Source organism: Gossypium hirsutum, chromosome A01, assembly GCF_007990345.1.
Source record: "Gossypium hirsutum isolate 1008001.06 chromosome A01, Gossypium_hirsutum_v2.1, whole genome shotgun sequence".
Lineage (NCBI taxonomy): Eukaryota > Viridiplantae > Streptophyta > Magnoliopsida > Malvales > Malvaceae > Gossypium > Gossypium hirsutum.
Window position 1 is genome coordinate 32,672,417 of NC_053424.1, and position 21,929 is coordinate 32,694,345.

The 21,929-nt window shown below is 32.1% G+C and overlaps 1 protein-coding gene across 1 annotated transcript; it reads right to left on the bottom strand.

The window, feature by feature from the left end:
• Positions 1–273: 273 nt before the first annotated feature.
• On the bottom strand, positions 274–8,419 carry LOC107917939 (beta-hexosaminidase 3). Its single transcript, XM_016847365.2, has 14 exons — positions 7,901–8,419; positions 7,582–7,656; positions 6,871–6,906; positions 6,673–6,784; positions 6,261–6,331; positions 5,999–6,129; positions 5,829–5,894; positions 4,839–4,939; positions 4,672–4,731; positions 3,908–3,941; positions 3,236–3,334; positions 3,104–3,163; positions 1,436–1,686; positions 274–548 (listed from the first exon to the last, which is right to left on the bottom strand). The coding sequence occupies exons 1-14, from the start codon at positions 8,210–8,212 to the stop codon at positions 382–384; spliced, it is 1,575 nt and encodes a 524-aa protein (XP_016702854.1). The 5' UTR covers positions 8,213–8,419; the 3' UTR covers positions 274–381.
• Positions 8,420–21,929: the final 13,510 nt, after the last annotated feature.

Below are 21,929 nucleotides of genomic sequence, written 5' to 3' on the forward strand. Positions count from 1 at the left end.
AAAATTATACACATGAAATTTTAATTTTGATTCAATTATATACACTAAAAAATAAATATATTCATGTATTATTTATTTTCCTTATTAGATTAATATAATTATTTGTATGCAATATATAAATGTAAAATAATGTTACATCAATAGTGATTTATGAAAATTAAATTAAATTAAAATTTCATCAACCAAAGATATTATTTTTATGTTTATCCCAAAAATTTGTTGAAAACTATTGTCAGTAGTTCCATAAGAAAATAAAATTTGCTTTCCAATCTATTGATGAAATTATCTAGCCTTTTATTAATCATTATCTATGATATATAAAAATAAGTGAAATGACCTGTTTAACAATTGGTAATCATCATTAAAAAGTGGCTCCACAAATTATTGCCTATAGCAAGAACCTGGACCTTCAGGGGCTGCGCGGCCTAGTCCAGCTACCGGAGCAGCTGCAACTCCTCGTTGATTCAGTAAACACCTAAAATGTGCTAACCTTCCAGTTACATCTCTTGGATTCTTTGCCAATTTGTCAAAGGGTGTCCATAATCGCTCTGCAATTTAGTTTCAGACATGAGGGGGAATGAAGAATGTGATGAAAACACAATACCAAGACAATAAGAATTTTTCTATATTAAATCAAATTTGAAATTTATAAGGGTCACCCCAGCGGCATTTAGATCAATGAAGGTGGATGCTTATCCTTGTTAACCTGACCATGTCATCTTGTGCTTATGCTTCTGTCTATATGTAGATTAAATATCAGTACCACTTGAGTTCAAGCCAGATGGAAATGCATATAAAAACTTTTTGCTGCCCGGATTATCTATAACACTTGTAGCCTAGGATGACAGCTACTCAATTAAACCCTCAAACGTTAATAATTAATCAATTAAGTCCTTTAATCAGCAGTTTCCATCGTTAAGCGTTAATTTGTTGATGTGGCTAGCAATTATATTGTTGACATGGTGGTCCACTTCCACATCAGCAACAATAAAAAATTTATTTTAAATTATTTAAACATTTTAAGTGCAATGATTAAAATGTATAAATAATATAAAACAATATTTTTTTTATTTTGCTGACTTGGACAATCTCGTCAGCAACATAATGACTGACTAGCAACAGTTAATGGTCACATCAGCAAATTAACAGTTAACGACGGAAGCCACTGGTTAAAGTGTTTAATTGATTAATTTTAAACATTTGAGAGCTTAATCGAGTGTGTTTTTCACAGAGGGACTTAATTAATGTTTTTACAAAGTTCAGAAGCTTTTTTTACCCCTTAAGCCTTTTCTTTTATAATGAAAAAACTCATAATACTTTGTATTATATATGGGAGCTCCCAGGTTCTGACCTAATAATTCCAACCTCTAGACATTTTATTATTATGCATATAGCAAAGAACACCATAATATGCATGTAATCTAATATTAAGTACCTGCGGCTGCAGCTGCACGTGGCCATATGGTTTGTTCAATATCTGAACCATCAACTGTTTCACCCCACATGCATACCTCTCCTCCAATAACTAATTTCTGTTGCTTTAAGTTTGTAATATTTGTAACCGGCTCATTCGCATAGAATTCCTGCCATGGAGTGTCCAAGTGGTCCAAGTACCATTTGTCCTGGTTGCTTACAATACACCTTAACCCAGATGCAACCACTCGTTGAGCAACACCACCACCAAGCCTGCCAAACAAATCTCAAGCAAAACTTCAACCCACGTGAACTCTTGAATCAAGCAACTTGCAACAACACTTCTAGATCCAAGTTGATAATAATGGTCTCCATTTCAATGTTTATTTGTTGTTTAAAAGTTAAGAGAATTCAAATCTAGCTACTTGCAAAAACTTTTTCAAAGTAAAATAGTTTAAATTTGATTTTAGTAAACCAAAATGATAGAGCCTAGAAAAACATATGACAGACGTTGATAAATCTGTAATAGAACTGGCTGATCCTATCCATCGTTTTAAACAGTGGCTGTCTAAGAATGGCTGCACCATGTACTTGAACCTTTTAATGTCAAGAGATGGGGATTGGGATCACAACTAAAGATCAAGTTTGAAAGTAGGAAACTGTCCTTGCAAACAAGCCAATGTAGGTATTAGTATGTCAAAAGCTAACAATAATAGTGTGTATGGCTCAAGATTTAATTGTTCTAGTTCAAACCTCCAACTTCCAGAAAGGTTTTGAAAGTAAGAAGGTAGTTCAATTTTTGTTTTTATAAATTGAAACCAGTTCACTAATTTGATCAATTTATACAAATTCCCAAGGTTGTTTGAACCGGACCGGTCAGTCAGACTGGTCGGACTGCACACCAGCTGGGGTACCAGTCCAGAGAAGGACATTGAGCAGTTGACCTGGGTACCAGTATGGACTGGTTGAACCGGATTTTTAATATTTTTTAAAAATTTATTTAATCGAACCAGTGGCCTGACTGGTCGACCATCTGTCCGGTTCTGAAAACCTTCAAATTTGAACTGGATTTCTGAACATGTACTAGGGCTTTCAAAAAAGAAAAAAAAATCATAGAAGAAAATGCTCAAACAGAACTAAGATTCAAGTTTTCTAGTAGTATGCTTCACTCATGAACACTCGAGTATGACTTGTTCATTGTCAATCTGGACTCGAGCTCAAGCCACAAAAAGTAACAAGCCAAATTCAAGTGCTGTGATAATACATCCAAATAATCTTTTTTTTTCTATCAAGCCTTGTTCTATAAAAAGCTGAGGAAACCACTTGAAACAGGTTGTAAGGCTCCATGCTAATCAACTATTTAAATGATTTAATCAATTTAACTTTTTCACATCCTTTAGTAGTAAGAATCCTTGTTATTCTAAAGTATGAATTATAATGTGATCAATTCAATTAGAATATATTTGAATTTTAGGAGGGTATTTTGCCTTCAAAATCTTCTCAGCCCTAAACTACTTTAGTATATAAAGTGTAGAATTATAGATTAATTCTCTGCAACTGAAGAAAAGGGCAGCATTTTCTTTGAGTTATATAAAACTTTAATTTGCAAAAGGAAGCAGCATCATGTCTGTCTATGTAAGAACATAATGCATACATTCTCTAGGTTTGAGTGATAAAGATTAGGAGATACCAGTTGTGAACGACAGTCTTCCGGCTCAATTTATTGCCAAAGTCATTGAAGGTCTCCTCCCTGTGATATTTTATATGTGAATAGGATGTATTATATTGTTGTTTGGCTAAATAGCTCGTATAAGATGAATACCAGTTAATAATTTCATATCCATGAGATAAAGCTATATTTTGTGCTCGCAAGACAAAGTACTGATATGCTTGAGATTCATTCATACCACGCTTTTTTAACCTGGAACCAGTAGCAAGAAAGCAAGAGGTGGTGTAGATAAAACAATAATATCAATTCCATCTTGAATCAGGAATTAAATGCAGTTTATAAGTATGATGTTCTTGTACTATATACATGAAAATAATGGAACAACAATATGGTACCTTTTAAGCAGTGGCAGTGTTAGTGGGTGTTGAGTGCATCAAAGGAATGGCAGAGGAAATTGATGAAATAAATAAATTTATATTGACAGCAAGCTAGAACTCTTCCCACTGGCCGAGGGCAACTAAGATAATGTTACATAAAAAATCACTAAAAACATGGAATCATAGAAGCTTCTCTTTCAACCAGTCAATGGCCTCGAAATTTTGCTAGGTGACAAGCTAATGCTTTCACTTGCCTATGAAGAAATAATAGGAAGAATAGGACACGGATGTTACTCAGAATAACAAAAAGCAGGATAGATCTTTGGAAAAGAACAACAGTCACATTTCCATCAAGTTTCTAACAAGAGATAAAACTGATAAACCAAATAGATATTTATTTTCATTCTGTGGTTTAGCAAATTAACATGTAAAATCCTAAACTTCTTACCAATTTCTTATACGAGGAGTTGTTGTCCAACAACCTGAATTAGAAAAGAAAGAGGTTGGATCAATAAAGTATTAACCTCGAATTGAAAAGATATAAATGTACACTTCAAACTATACAAAAGCATATTTCAATTAATTTTTCAAGTTAAACAGTAAAGGTCTAGGAAGTCAACATCTATCAACCTACACAAAAGAAGTTAGGTTCATTAGAAAGTTTACTTAGAAAATATTGCTGAGATACAAAAACCCATAACGTCTAGAATAAAACCCTCTTTATTTTTTTCTCATCTCCTTCACTTTTTTCTCTATTGGGGGGTGGGGTTGGGGGGGGGGGAGAGTTACCAGATAAGTTAGAGCTTAAGAAATGAAATTCCAGATGTCATATTATCAGAGATTACTGGATGCATGGATTCTCAGCAGCTGAAGGTCACAGAATGTGATTTAGAATTTTAATATAAGCCTGACCAAAATACCTTCTCCATGGTTGGACAATAAAAGCAATCAAAATGAGTTGATTTCTAATAATAGAAAGAAACAAGTTCAAGAAATGCTAGAAAGACTAGGGTCTGGTGTACGAAAACGTTATAAATCATGACCATTCAAGGAAATGAAAGGACTGCTATGGAAAGGCTGCCCATATCTACCACAGAATTTTTTGTAAGATAATAATTTTACCAAAAAGAATCCTCAAAACCAAAAGTTATAATTTGCACGATATATCTATAATAATATACAAGTATATAAGGTAGTATGATTTTAACTTACTTGTATTAACTTCATCACCTCCCAAGTGAACAAATTTAAAATTAAAGATCTTGCTGAAATCTGAAACAAGAATTTCATTTTCATTTTGTTATATAAGGGAAAGGAAAAAATTGAAGAGTGATTTCATTATAGAAATAATGACATCGAGGGGTAAGTAAGGAGATCACCTGAGAGAATTCCGTCTATTACTTTAAATGTAAATTCATTGCTGACATCAAGTGGCTGTTGACAGTCCTTGGAGGGCCATAAAGAAGGATAACCAGTCCCCCTTAAGAAAATTAAACCACAGTTACGCAAAACATTTAGGACAAGGTCAAAAGCATAATATAATTTTTGGGCATGCATCTTAGTTCAATTCCACAATATCTATCCCCATTATTTGTGTGTATATTAAATATACAAGAACGGCAATTTGTGATAATTTGGGTCATGCAAATCACATTGATAGTTGCAGACAAACGGTCCTTTAATGACCATAAAGAAGGACAACCATTTCTCCTAAAGAATTAAAACACAGAACTAAAAACGTTTTATGACAAGGCGTGCATATAAATTTTTTAGACGCATCTAAACATCAAGTTTTCAATATTATCTGTGCTTGTTGGGTGTATTCAATCATAAGCATTTTAGTATATGTTAAGTATGCAAGAGCAACTATTTATGATAGTTTGGAACATGTAAACCACACAGATAGTTGGCTATTGCACGCAACTCTCTCATAAAGCTAGTCCTGGTCTTAGAATTTCCTTCAATGTTAAGGTAGCACCACAACTTTTAAATAAAAAGAATTTGAAACTCATCTTATTTCTTCTAGAGAAGAAATTATGCAATTTAGTTATTGCCAAGGATTCTGTCAATTTGTCCTCCGAAAATTCTTCACTCTTATATTGAGATAATCATTGTTAAATGTACCGGCTTAAAGGTGATTAATTATCAGAAAGCTTAATTTCACTTCTTACAACATTCATGCACTAAATATAAAAATACAATCAGAAATTTCCATCATTACTTTAAGGAGCTATAGCTGCAATTTCCAGACAACCTTTATGACAGGCAAAAAATTAGCATCTTCATCTGTAAAATATCGCTTGTTTGCAAAAGAAAGAATGTTACTAACAACAAAAATCTACTATAAGAATGGAGAAAGCATATGATACCATGAGAGAGCATGTCCTGGAACATCAATTTCAGCCAATACATTTATTCCTCTTTTTTGAGCATAACTGCATAGATTAAAAATAAATAGATCAAAAAGAATTGAAGTACTCAAAACAATAAATATCATATGGAAAAAGAAAAGAAAAGAAAAGAAAGGAGAAAGACATGCCTCACAATATCAGCAGCATCAGCCACTGTATATCGCTCTGAGGGTGAATAAGCACCATCCCACAGTTTAGGATATGATGGTATCTCCAAGGGGAAAGATTGTGTATCAACAATGTGCCAATGCATTACATTCTGTATGAAAGCAAGAAAGAGTTACCACTTATAGGCTAATTATTCTGGTGTTATTAAACAAATCAATCCACAAGGTCAAAACAATGAGGAGAAAAAAAATTATTCCAACTGAAATTTGTCGTAAATCTTACCAACTTTGCATAGGACATAGAATCAATAACCTTCTTAATAACTGGCACAGGTAAATAGTGACGAGACGTATCTACACCAGTTGAATCAAAAAATCTATTATTACTTGGAGACAGAATACAGAAAACAGAGTTAAGATATTATTCTATCATCATATAATTTTCTCCGACCTATGAAGATTTGCAGTTTAACAGCCATTCCACCTTTCATGTTGGTTGCTGAGAATGTAGAACGGCCAAAATGGGCAAGAAAACAATATATTTTGATAATACCTAACAGCTAAAGCAATAGCAAAATGAAGTCCCTAATTTTCGATGCAAGTAAAAGATTGATCACCAGATACTGTATTTTAATTGGAAACCAATACCATTAAAATCACTTTAACATTTCTTAGAAGAAAAGAAAGTATCTCACCAATCAAGAGGCCTCGATAAGAAAATCTTGGCTGATCAATAATAGTCCATGGTGACATGTCAATTTGAAGGACCCTGCTTGTAACGCTAAAATAACATAATTGGCTGAATGTCTGCACCATTGTACAACAAGCTGTATATTCTAAGAATTTTACGATTTAGAAATAATCTTGGCAACAAAGATTATACTGGTACTAACCTGAAGCCCTTGTAAAGCGCCATAAACTGTCTTTGCCTGCATGAGTTTATTATAAAATTAACAGTTAAAGCCGGAATAAATCTAAGGTCAAAAGTTGACCTTAGATTTATTCAATTATTTTGTATTGTAGTTAAATTTCAAGAATAGACTAATTTTAATGCATATTGTTCAACCTAAGAAGACTCAGAAAACACAATCCTATCCTACCATAAAATATATATATATAGTACAAATAAAAAGGGTAAACTACAATATTAGTCACTAAACTATGGGTAAATTCTCCTTTTGGTCAGTGAACTAAAAAAATTTCAATTTAATCACCGAACTATTTAAAAGTTTTATTAAACTGCTAGATTGTTAAGATTATTAAAATCGATGCTATATGGCTTTCTTTGTTTGTATTGTATGCACTAATCGAAAGATTTCTATCATTTTCTCTTCTACATCATAAATTTACTAATCATCATTCAAACAATTTTCTTTTCCAATCTCCTACGCTGAAAGTAAGTTCTTTTACGTTGCTCGTTAGCACAATTAAAAAAAAAATACTTGACAACCCAGTAAATTAAATAAAAACTTTTGAATAATTTAATTATTTTAAAAAAAACTTTTTAAATCGTAATATTTTTTTAGTTGACCAAATCGAAAAGTAGTTTGCCCAAACAAAAATAATGAAGCATAGAGGAGCGGTAAAGGATTAGTTGTCTGCACCTCTAGATGGGCGTAAGCCGGTTTTTCCGGTGATGGGACTATTAATTTGTACGATTCATCAACGCCGTATTGTAGCTGCAATCAAAATCACATCCAAATCAAACACTCACACAACGTTTCGGTTACTTTTAGCTTCGCTATCAGCTATTTTAGAATGAATTTATAAACAAACAAAAAATATATATATAGTTCAACCCTCCATATTCTCAGACAACGATGTTTCTTTCTTTTCTTTTTTTATAATATCTCAATCTCAAATCTTTAATTTTCTATTTTTTTAATTAATAATAATAAAATTAAAGAAGAGTAAGGGAGGAACCTGGCCGTTTGGAGAGGAAATAACGATATGCAGACCCTGGAGCAAAGATGAAGAGTTGAAGGCAGAGAAATTGGCATCAATAACGTGATCCAGTTTGATGAGAGCAAGCATCCGGTCGAATGCGTCTTTGAGTATTTCAGACCCATAGTTAGAGGAGAACCCGAAATCGTTGGTCAAGTAAAGGTGAGTATGGCCGTAACTCACCGACGCCGGCATTGGCCATATATTCACCTGACTACTCTGGCCACTCGCTAGCACCCCCGCCATTAGCAGCAAAACATAAATCAACATTTCACTCCCCATTTTCCCCATACTTCTCGTCTCCCTAATTTGACACTAAATAAATACTTGTTTCCAAATGCTAAATCGCACTTTATATGCAGACAGCAAAGCTACCTGCTTTTTTTCCTTTTTTTTATCTTCCACTTCGATATAGGGGTTGGTGATCTTGCAAACAACTTTTATAACCGATAGCTTTCACTCCCTGCCATGCCCGGGAATTAATAAATAAATAAAAGTACTTCTTTTACATTAAAAAATTATTTTTAAATATTTAATATTTTTAAATAGATTAAAATAAAATCTCTATACTCTTCCTTAATTCTGAAATTTGTCATTGTATTTTTATTTTTAAAAATTTAAATTTTTTTACTTTTAAATTTTAAAAATTCAATTTCAATTGTCAATATTAAAATTATTTTATTAAATTCAAATTTATTATGTTATTTTTTAGTTATATTATTATTAAGTGTATATTTTTTTATTTAAAAATACCACATCAATAAATTTTAAAAAAATAATGTTAACAATTAAATCTAAATTTTAAAAACTGAAAAATAAAAAAGATTAAATTCTTAAAAATAAAATACATTAACTAAATTTTAAAATTTTAAAATTAAAAAAATTAATAACATATTTTGTCCTTTTAAATAAATTTAGAATTGCATTCCAATAATAGATTAAGATACAACAAAAATATTAATGAAAAACAATTAAAATATGATATTCAGCATAAAAAAACAACGGGAAAACAAAATGAATATATAATTAATATAATCAGTTTAAACAAAATGGTCTGATCTAATAAATAAATAATATGAGTGATTTATGAATTATCTTCTTTTTTCTTAAAACAAAACTCATTTAAATCCTAATAGTTCTTTTTAAAGAAATTCAATTGGGAATCTTAAATCAAATTAGGATAAGAAATTAAAATGAATCCTTTAAAAATATCATTTAACATTAAATAAAATAATAATTAAATAATATTATATTTTAAACCCTTTCTAATTGGTCGGATCCGGGTCTAAATAATGAAATAAGGGAACAAAATTTTACTTAAAATACACAATTATAATATATTTTTAAATTTAATTATTATGAAATTTTATTTAAATAATTTAAAATCAAATATAGTATAAACCATGATTACAAAAACAAATATTTTTTCCATTCTAGATGTATGGTTCATTTTCTTTTTCATTTATTTATATTAAGGAATAAATCTCAAAATTATATATGGATTTTGATTCAATTTGTAATTTGATATATGAACTTTAATTTAGTGTAGTTATATATGTAAAACTTTACTTATGGTTTAAATGTATACATGAGACTTTAATTTTAATTCAATCATACATATTTAAACGAATAAGTATATCAATTTATTTTTATATTGAATAGTATAATTATTTATGTATATAATATATAAATATGAAATGATACTATATTAATAATATGCAATAATTAAATACAATCAAATTTTTATATATAAAATTACACAAAATTAAAATTTATGTATAAATTTACGCATTAAAATAGATATATCCTTTTTATTAATCCAACATTTCTCTCCTCCTATAGGTTAACAATCGGAAAGAAAACTAATAATTATGTGATTATTATCAACATTATCATTATGGGTTTTCTCTTAAAAAAAGAAAACAAGAAGATTCTTTGTTGAGGGTCCCATTAGTCATGGGTCATTCATTAGATTAATGAAGAAATTATTATTAATAACATAAAGTAGGGTTTGTTTACCTAATTTAGTTAGTTAAAATGGTATATTGTTTCCATTTGAGTGTCTTACCTACCTAGCCTTGTATTAGATTCCGATGCTCGTGAGATTGTAAATTGTTAAACACCCCATATTCCCTCTTCTATGCATCTCATCATATCTTTCCAAAAAAAATTTGAAGCATCCATTTTTGTTCTAAATTTAGATGATTTCCATTTTTCTTAATAGCTAATATTTGATGTGGGACATGCTTTCGTGTAATTGGAAATTCACAGCAACTTTTATTATACAGAATGGTATAAATGGGTTTTATATTTTATCAAATGTGGTATTTATATATTTAAAATGTTGATTTCGTTAATTAATATAGTATTTTTATTAATGGTGTTAAAATATGAAATCACTTGATACGTAAAATTAGTTGTTCCCATGTTGGGTTTTAAACTTCTTTTTTTAAGTTACTGCTTGAAAGCCTTGAAATTCCGACATCAATGTGAGAATAATTGTCAAGTTCAAATCTCAAATGGGAACAATTACTGAGTTCAAGGATTAATTTAGACCTAAAAATATTCAATTCCCAATGTGGGATCAATTGCCTAGTCCAGGCCCCAATGTAAACAATTGTTAAGTTTAAGCCTAACTTAGACACACAAAAAAAAGTCCAAACCCCATTGAAAAAAGTTTTCAAATTTAGACCTCAAATAGTGATTTAACACAAAACTTAAAAGTAAGTCTTTACCCTATGTTTGGATTGAATAATAACAAGAGAAAAGAAAGGAAAGTAAGGGAAAGCAATACCCTTCCCTTTTTTGGATAATTATTTTATTTAAATAAGGGAAAGTTAAGAGAGTTGAGTTATTTCATTTTTAATTATCTCGTTTTGGTGGAAAAGCTCGGGAAAAAAAGAAGTAAACTATCAAAATAGTCACTTTTGTTTGTCTCAAGTTACATTTTAGTAACTTATATTTGAAATGTTATGTTTTAATCACTTATATTTGAAATGTTACGTTTTAGTCACTTACGTTATCGTGTTGTAACATTTTAGTCACTAAGCCATTAATTATTGTCAATGGTGTAATGGTAAGCTGCATGACAAGTTAAATCAACATTTCAAACGAAAATTTTAGGTTAAATTCTACAATTGGTCCCTATATTTTTTTCATTTTCAACAATTTAATTTTTTTATTTTATGTTCTTTTAACTTCTCTTTTTTTTTCCATTCTATTCTGCTTCTCCCTCTATTTTCCTCCTTTCTTCATTTCTTTGAGCGTAGTTTTTTTATGTTTTCCATTTGTTACACATAACACATGTTTCATATTCACATTTAATTGCACAATAAGTGCCACAACTATACTCATTGAGCCATCACATATCTGTTCACATATGAATGCATTAAAAATCAAATTATCACATACCACATGCCAATATTCACTTACTTACCTGTCACATTAGCATCACATTTCACATTTCACATTTCATCATATATGTACTTACCGTTTTCTGCTCAGACCCTAAAGTGTTCTCCAATGGGTCTTTCACAAATTTTTCCCCCATTTCATAGAAACTAAGGCTTCTAGCTCTTCCATTGTCGAACATTCCTTCATCTAATCGGGAAATTTCATCTATTTAAGAACATTAAATTTTACTTGATCGTCTTGAACTCTCATAGTGAGTTAGCCTTTTTTCATGTCTATTCACGTTCTTCCTATGGCTAGGAAAGGTCGTCCCAGAATGATTGACATTTCCTTATCTGCTTCAAAATCCAAGACAATGAAATCAGTAGGGAAAATAAATTTATCAACTCTTACCAAAACATCCTCGATCTTTCCTTCTGGGTATACAAAAGATCGATTCGACGGTTGGAGTGTCACAATTATGGGTCTTACTTCACTTCATCCCAACAGCTTGAAAATAGATTTGGGCATCAAGTTTATGCTTGCTCCTAAGTTGCATAAATTTTTACCACAATAAGATTTTCTAATATTACAATGTTTGGTAAAACTTCAAGGTCCTTCAATTTCAGAGGTAGCTTGTTCTGTAGGAATGCATTGCACTCCTTCATTAAGGCTACAGTCTCATACTCACTAAGTCTCTTCTTCTTAGATAGAATGTCCTTCATGAACTTTACATAGTTGGGTATTTATTCTAAAGCCTCTACCAACCGAATGTTGATGTTAAGTTGCTTTAGAACATCCAAAAACTTCTTGAATTGCACCTCATGTTTCTGTTTATGTGGTTGGAATTTTTAAGGATATGGAGGTGATGAAATTTTGGGTTAGACTGGACAACTTTTCTGAGGAGATAAATTTGCATTAAAGAAGATGTTAGCTTATCAGAATTCACTGGGATAGATTTTACTTCATCAGCCTTTGTAAGTTTTGGCTCTTCTGGTGTAAGAATTTCAACCGATGGTTGACTTTCCTCCTTCTCAGTAGGTTCATCTTCAATCACAACTGTCTTGGGTTCCAAAGTCTTACCACTTTGTAGAGCCACTACCTTGCAATGTTCCTTACCCAAATTCCTTGAATTTTCTATATCACTCGGCAAAGTTCCTTGCGGTCAGTTACGAAGCTCCATAGCCAACTGCCTCATTTGGTTCTCCTAATTTTTCAATGTTGCTACTTGGCTTTGGATTAAGGCGTCATTTTTTGTTATGTACTCTTTCAACCAATTCTCCAAACTGTTAGATGATTTAGCTTGTGGTGGTTTTGGAACTTGTTGATTGAACCCTTGGGATTGATTGGGTCTATACTGCATGTAGTCATTCGATCTATTTCCTTGGTTACTCTAAGAAAGTTCAGATGATTACACTATTAAGGATTATAAAAGTTGGACTGTGGCCCTTGTCCACTTTTATTTTGGTATTGATTCCTTACATAATAAATCAACTTGGGATTTGATGGAAAATTCTCGAAAGAATGGCCATCCCCATAATATGCGCAGAAAACTACATCGAATTGACTTGGTGGCTGGGCTGCAACAAGATTAAAATCATTAGTAGTAAATTGTTTCAACATTGAAGATATTGAAGATATTTGAGTTGAGAGTGATGTAAACGTGTCCACTTCATGAACTCCGGCTACTCATCTTCTTGAAGTTGCTCGACTTGTCGGCTATTGGTAATTGTTACTTGTTATCCTCTCAATGGTTTTGTAAGCCTCATTATAAGACTTCAGCAAGAAAGCACCATTCGCAAAAGCATCTACCAAAAATCTTGTGTGTGTGTTGAAACCGTTATAAAACATCTCCAACTAGATGCAATGTGGAATCTCGTGTTGAAAAAACTTACGAAGTAATTATTTGAATCTCTCTCAAGCCTCGTACAAATATTAATTATCCAATTGCTGAAAAGTGGTGATCTCATTTCACAACTTAGCGTTTTTGCTAGGTAGGAAACATTTAACCAAAAATATTTCTGCTAATTCTTGTCAAGTAGAAATTGAGCTAGGTGGCAATGAATTGAGCCATGCTCTTGTTTGATCTCACAAAGAGTATAGAAACAGCTTCAACCTTAATGCATCTTCAATCACACCAAGTATTTTAAATGAATCACTCACTTTCATGAACAATCGAAGGTAAATACGCGGATCTTCCGTGGGCATACCACTGAACTAGCCCATGGTTTGAAGCATTTGAAATATTACAGGCTTCAATTCAAATTGGGGTGCCTTGATCTTCGGTCTCCTAATTCCCAGATTTAACTCATTGAAAAAAGGTATAATGTACTGTCTTATGGCACGATCCCTATCATCAACAATAAGGATAGGATTGCGCATATGATTGGCTCTATTTCCTTGTCCATCGTTTTGATTTCTAAGGTCTATTTCGGCTTGTCTTTGGGCTAATCTTTCACGTATTCTTTGTTTAAATGTTTGTTCAATTTCAAGGTCTACTAGTAATAAATTGATAATTTGATCTATAATCATAAACTCCTTAAAATAAATCACAAAAAAATAAAGAATAAAGAATTAATTAGTAAAATTAGGAGTTATGTAACACGCCTAACCTATACCGGTCACCAGAATAGGGTTATGGGAATGCTATGGCAAGTTAACAAACATAGATAAGTAAATCATAATCATATCAAATATAATTTATCAAATACCATAAAGTAATTGAATTACAATAATATCTTACATCTACGAGGCTTAAATCGAGCTTTAGGGACTAAAGAATTAGTCTTAAAACCCTCAAGGACTAATTTGAAATAAATCAAAAAATTTCAGGAAAATATGAAAAAAATTCAAAAATAGGGAACATACAGCCGTGTGGCCCAGCCTTGTAGAATGCCCTAGTGTAACTTTTGAATTTGGGACACACAGCCATGTTCCAGCTCGTGTCCTTGCCCGTGTAATTCACTGAATAGGGCAATATGGTCGTGTCGCAGGCCGTATGCCGGACCGTGTAACTCCCTGACTTGTGACACACGACCATGTCACAGGCTATGTGCTATGTCATGTAACACACTGACTTAATACACACGGCCGTGTCTTAGACCGTGTTTAGCACACATGTGGCACGACGTGTCATAGGCCGTGTGCACCTAACTAAACCTTAAACATCAAATTTACCATTTCAAGATTTCTTGGACACTAAGTAATCCATTTATATGCCATTAAACCTATTCAAAATGACATTAAACAAGCTCAAATCATGCTATTTCAACCACCTTAAGTGCCTAACCAATGTACCCTCATTGGTACCACAAGTATACACACTTAAGCAATAACATAAATCACCAACCAAAATATACCAATTCACACAACTTATCTTCTAACCAATATGTCTATCATAGGCACTTCAAATCACAACAATTCAAATAGACCTTTTAATCATACATATACTATAAGTTTATATCAAAAAAATCTTCATTATGCATGATCTATAACAAGTCATTATCTAAACATTTGCCAAGTAAACATCAAGATCATGTAATAATGCTCATGTTATCAACTTGCACATTGGTTCATTCTTTACATATATACATACCAAAACAAAAGTAATGACAAAACAAGCCTATTACATTCCATATAATCCAAAACAAAAGTTCAAAAGCTACCGAAACCGGATAGATAGTGTGACTTGAGTGCTGATCCGATTGTCTAACCTTCAAAAGTATCTACAAGAAACAGAAATTTACACATGTAAGCTTATTGACGCTTAATAAGTTCAATGTATAAAAATAATAAATCTTACTGAAGTAAATATAAAAATTCAATCAAAAATAATTTAACAACAAGTGTTTCCTGCCATCTACAATGTCAAATCGGTTTGCATAATTCAATTTTAAGCTCAAATGGTAATTTTTCGGGAAAACATACATATCCACAATAGAGTCAAGTCAGGATATCAATTACAATAATTTACGACCTGATGAACGACTTACACATACGAGTACATAAGCAATCCAACCGAAACACGCCAAATGCTAATAAGAGCTAATCCAACAGATAACACGCCTTGGCACTGAGTGCCTAGCTTGTAGGTTATACATCTACCCCCATAACACGCCAGACCAAGGTAGTATAACACGAGAGTTCGCAACAAATGTTGAACTTTGGTATACTTAGGAATATATATATAAAGCATGCCACATCAATCTTTACTCTAACGTCGCATAACTCACCATCAATCAATTGTACTCTATCTTGCGTTCATTCGGCCCAAGTATCGAAATTTAAAATTTTCCCAAACAACTTACAACATTAATATAATAATTTTATCCACTATTTCATATCATGTCATCATACAATTGATATAGATATTAAATTACAATTCGTACGAACTTACCTGGACTGAATTGTAATAGTTGCAGAAGTTTAGTGATTATTCCAAAATTTTCCTTTTTCCACGTAAATCAATAGGGTCTTGATCTAAAATATAAAATTTCCCAATTATTAACTTACGGTTCATATTCTAATTTATCCTACATTTTGTACCCTTTTTATTTTTTGAAATTACACAATTTCCCTTAACTTTTATAACTTTTACAATTTAGTCCTTTACCCTGAAAATCATCAAATTAACAAGTTTCTCAAGTTAAAATCTTCAGTCGAATATTCAAGGCTTCTAAACAGTCCACAAAACACCTTTTATTCACCAATAAACTATGAAATTTTAACATTTTAACAATTTAACCCTGAAATCAACATCTAATAAAACTCACTTCAAAAATTAACCAAATACCACAATCAAAGTTTCAAACACATAATTATCATAAAAAAAAACATTCAAGATTCATCAATTGAAACTTCTAAAATTTTTAACAAATTCAAAAACGAAGGTATGGGCTAGTTGGACCTAGTTTCAACAATCTAAAAAAACATAAAAATTACAAAAATTAGGTGAGAATTGAGCTCACATGCACAAGGAAGTTGAAACCGAAGCTTCCTAGGTCTCCAATAGTGATTTTGACAAACACATAATTATCATAAAAAAAACATTCAAGATTCATCAATTGAAACTTCTAAAATTTTTAACAAATTCAAAAACAAAGGTATGGACTAGTTGGACCTAGTTTCAACGATCTAAAAAAAATATAAAAATTACAAAAATTAGGTGAGAATTGAGCTCACATGCACAAGGAAGTTGAAACTGAAGCTTCCTAGGTCTCCAATAGTGATTTTGACAAGGGGTTGAAGAAAAATGAATAAGAAATGTGTAATTTTTTTTCAATTTGTTTTGTTTAATTTTGTTTTATTCACAATTTTGTCATTAAACATACATTATTTTAATCTTTTTCATACCAAATGCCGTCCAGCACTATTAACTAGGGCTAAATTATTACATAGGTCCTTCCTCATTTAGTTATTAAGTTATTTAATTATCTAAGTGCAATAATTATTAAGGTTTGCATCTTTGTCAATTTAGTCCTTTTTCTTTAATTAGCTATCTAAACATTAGAATTTTTAACCAAATTTTAATACGATTCTAATAACTTTATAAATATTCTACAAATAATATTTATGAGTCAGCACGATGGAAATTTGTGATCCAGAAACCACTATTCCGTCACCATTGAAAAATGGGTTGTTACAACTCTCTCCCCTTAGGAAATTTCATCCTCGAAATTGTACCTGAGAAAAGATTATGATACTGTAGTTTCATCAATTCCTAGGTTTCCCAAGTAGCCTCTTCAGTACCATGTTGATACCATAAGATTTTTACCAATGGTACTCATTTATTCTGAAGTTCTTTGACTTCCCGAGTCAAAATTTTCACCAATTTTTCAGAATATGTCAAATTTGGCTGTAATTTAATTTCCCTATGAGGAATCACATGTGAAGGATCAAATATGTATCATCTCAGTATTGAAACATGGAACACATTATGAATTTTCTCGAGTTCAGGAGGCAAAGCTAATCTATAAGCTACAGAGACAATTCTTTCAGTAATCTCATACGGTCCGATAAATCTCAGACTCAACTTTCCTTTCCTGCCAAATCGTAGCACTTTCTTCCACAGAGAAACTTTTAAAAATACTCGACCGCTACCAGAAAGTTCTATATCTTTTCTTTCCAAGTCAGCTACGATTTATAATGATCAGATACAGCTTTCAAACAATCTCAAATAATTTGAACTTTGTCTTTAGTTTCTCGAATCAAATCAATTCCCACCATTTTGGATTCGCTCAATTCAGACCAATACAACAATGTTTAACACTTTCTTCCATATAAAGCTTCAAATGGTGCCATTTTAATAGTGGACTAATAAATGTTATTATAAGTGAATTCAGCTAACTGTAGATATTTTTCCCAGCTACCCTCAAACTCGAGTATATAACATCATAGCATGTCTTTTAGAATCTGTATTACTTGTTCTAATTGCCCGTCCTTCTAAGGATGAAACGCTATACTGAAATAGAGTTTAATGCCCAAAGTCTCATGAATTTTACTCCAAAATCTCGATGTAAACCTTGAATCACGATAAGAAATAATAGATGTCGAAACTCCGTGTAATCTTACAATCTCTAACACATATAATTCTACTAATCTTTCAAGTGAATAATCTGTCTTGACTGGAATAAAGTGGCCGATTTAGTCAATCTGTCAACAATCACCCAGATTGAATCTTTCTTTTTCAGAGTTATAAGCAAACCAGATACGAAATCCATCATGACTCGCTCCCACTTTCATTCAAGAATCATAACATGTTGTAATAATCTTGATGGAAATTGATGCCCTACTTTTACCTGCTGACAAATCAAATATTTAGCTACAAATTCACAAATCTCACGTTTTATACCTGGCCACCAATACATCTGTTTCAAATCACAATACATTTTCATGATACCAGGATGAATGAAATACATACTATTGTGAGCCCGTGATAGAATATCATATTTCAAATCTAGATTATCTAGAACATAAATTCTATCGCAATAATGCAATGTACCATCATCACCAATATTGTATTCAGTAGCCAAATTATCTTGAACAAAATTTCGTTTCATTATCAACTTTAAATCATCATTCTGTAACTCCCAAATCCGTTGAAGAAACAAGGGTTTAGTCCTTAACTCTGCCTGTATAGAACCATCGTTATTTAGAGCTAAATGAGCGTTTAATGGTCAAAGTGCAAACAATGATAATTTTCGACTAAGTGCATCCGCAACCACATTAGTCTTTCCCAGATATAAATAATAACCAGATCATAATCTTTCAATAGCTCTAACCAACATTAGTGTCTCAGATTCAGTTCCTTTTGCATCATTAAATAATTTAAACTTTTGTGATCAGTAAGCACGTGAGATTTCTCCCCGAATAAATAATGCCTCCATATCTTTAAAGTGAAGACAATCGTGGCCAACTCGAGATCATGAGTAGGATAATTTCTTTCATGTGGCTTTAATTGTCAAGAAGCATAGGCTACTATTTTCCCTTCCTGCATCAACACGCAACCCAAACTATTGAGAGACCATCACTGTAAATAATATATGCTGCCCTAGACTCAGGCTGAGTCAACACTAGAGCTTCTGTTAACATGTTTTTTAGTTGATCTAAACTCTGTTGATACTTATCAGACCAAACAAATTCGATGTTTTTCTATAGCAACCTGGTCATATCTGAAGTAATGATTGAGAAGTTTTTAACAAAACGACGATAGTAACCTGCTAATCCTAGAAAGCTTTGTACTTTAGAAATATTTCTCAGAGTTTTCCAATTCATTACAGCAGAAACTTTACTCGGATAGACTCGAATCCCATCAGCTAATACTACATGTCCCAAAAAACCAACCTTGCGAAGCTAGAATTCACATTTACTGAACTTTGCATAAAACTATTTTTCTTACAAAGTCTGTAACGTGATTCTCAGGTTGTTGAACATGTTCAAATTCTGTTTTAGAATAGATCAATATATCATCAATAAACACAACCAGAAATCTATCCAAATGTTGCTGAAAAACTTGATTCAATAAATCCATAAAAGAAACAGGAGCATTTGTTAATCCAAATGGCATTACCAGAAACTCATAGTGGCCATAACGAGTTCTGAAAGTAGTCTTTGACACATCACAATCATTAACTTACAATTGATAATACCTAGATCTGAGGTTTATCTTCGAGAACATTATGGCATATTTTAATTTATCAAACGAATTGTCAATGCGTGGCAAGGGATACTTATTCTTTATTGTGACTTTATTCAACTATTTGTAGTTAATACACAATCTTAAGGAGCCATCTTTCTTTTTCACAAATAAGACAGGTGCAGCCCAAGATGGTACACTCTGTTGAATAAAACCCCTATCTAGCAATTCTTGTAAGTATGCTTTCAACTCTTTTAACTCAGCTAGTGCCATATGATACGGGGATATTGGTATCAGTGTAATTCCAGGAACCAAATCAATCACAAACTCAACTTCATAGTCAGGAGGCAAGCCTGGTAACTCTTTGTGAAATACATTAGTAAACTCATTAACAATCGGTAGTTGATCTAACATCAATCCTAAATATTTGGTATCAAGTATATATGCTAAGAATGCCTCACTACCTTTACGTATCAACCTTTATGCAGAAATAGCTAAAATGATTCTAGTAATACTATTCTGTCTATCAGATTCAACTGAAGTCATTTCTCCCGTCTGGCATTTCAAATCAATCAATTTATGTCTACAATTTACCACGACATCATGTAGTGATAACCAATCCATACCCAGAATACAACAAATTCTTGAAAGGGTAATAACATCAAATTAGCAGGGAATTCATAGCCTCTAATTTTCAGTGGACATTTACGACAAACTAAGTTAACTATCACACTCTGATGGATTAGTAACTTGAATATCATATTTAGTAGATTCAACGAGTATTTTCTTTTCTGTTACTAATGCAGTGCAAATATAAGAATGAGTTGACCCAGGGTCAATCATTGCATATACAGTAACATCAAAGAGATAGAATGTTTCACGCAATCACATTAGGTACAATAGCTTCCTCTCTAGCTCGGATGGCATATGTTCGAGCAGGTGCTCTAGTCTCTAATTGAACAACTGTATCTTTTACTCCTGTACGAGGGGTCCCAGTAGTGTTGTTCTAGCCCTATGTCTACCTTTGTGAGATGTAGACATTTGCTTTTCATTTTGTTCTTCACTTTCCTTCAACTTTCTTGAACAATTTCATAGAAAATGATCAGCAGATCCGCATCTATAACATGCCCCCAATTTGGTTCTGCAATCCCCAGGATGAATTTTTCCACAGTATTTACAATTGGGCTTCGGAGCATTCCGTACACTTCCTACACTATCAACTGGTTTTGTAGGAGATTTAAAATCATGCTGAATTAATTTATTTTTACTCGGATGCTCAGTTGTTGAAGTAGCTTGGCTAAAGTCTTCTCTAATCTTCTTTGCTGGTGGTAAAAAAATGACTTAGAGGAGCCTCTTTTGTTAAATTCTCGAATCCGCCTATCTCTTTGTACTTTGCGATTGTACACTTCTTCCATTTTCTATGCAAGATCAAATAAAATAACAAATTCTTAGATTTCATTACCTCCAATCATCATTCTAATTTCATCATTCAGGCTATCTTTAAAATGGATACACATTTTTCTTCAGTAGGAACAATTTCTCAAGCATATTTATTGAGATACATAAACTCTTGCTTGTACTCAGCCACTGACTTGTTTCCTTACCTTAATTCAAGAAATTCTCTCTTTCTCTTGTCCAGATATCATTTTCCGACGTACTTCTTTTTAAACTCGGTCTAAAAAAATCTCAGAAAATTTTCTCTCTCGGTACTACAACTATCAACGTAGTCCACCAACTATACGCTTCTTTTTTTAACAATGAAACGACATATCTAAGAAAATCATCGGGAGGGCAAGCCATTTCTTTGAAAACTCGCAAGATATTCTAAAGCCAATACTCAGCTTTAACCAGATCATCTTTTGATCTACCTTGGAATTCTTTAGCACCACACTTCCTAAACTTTTCAATCGATATACATCGACTAGATTCAGTCACAAGAGGATGTGGAGGTGCAACATGAGATATAAAAAGGGGTGGAGGTCGTTGATTCATAGTATTCATTTGCATAAATTCATTAAACCATTGGTTCATAAATCCAAAAAACATGTTTTTAAGTTCATGTTCAGGTACTTGTGGAATTGGAATATTACTACTCGTCTCTTTTTTTTGTGGCCGATACATTACTATTAATCTCATCAGTGTCAACACAATCAGATCCAGTCGACATCTTTACAATTTATAAGAAAAATAAAGGTTAGATAGGAACAAACATGTCACACTATCACATGTTTATAGGAAATGTAATTCTAGACATTACACACGCTACGTTCAATCCGAGAACCGACTAAACCGTAACTGTGATACCATTAAATGTAACACCCCTAACCCATAATCATCACCAGAATAGGGTTACGGGAATGTTACGACAAGTTAACAAAGATAAACAAGTAAATCATAATCATATCAAATATAATTTATCAAATACCATAAAGTAATTGAATTACAATAATATCTTACATCTATAAGGGTTAAATCGAGCTTTAG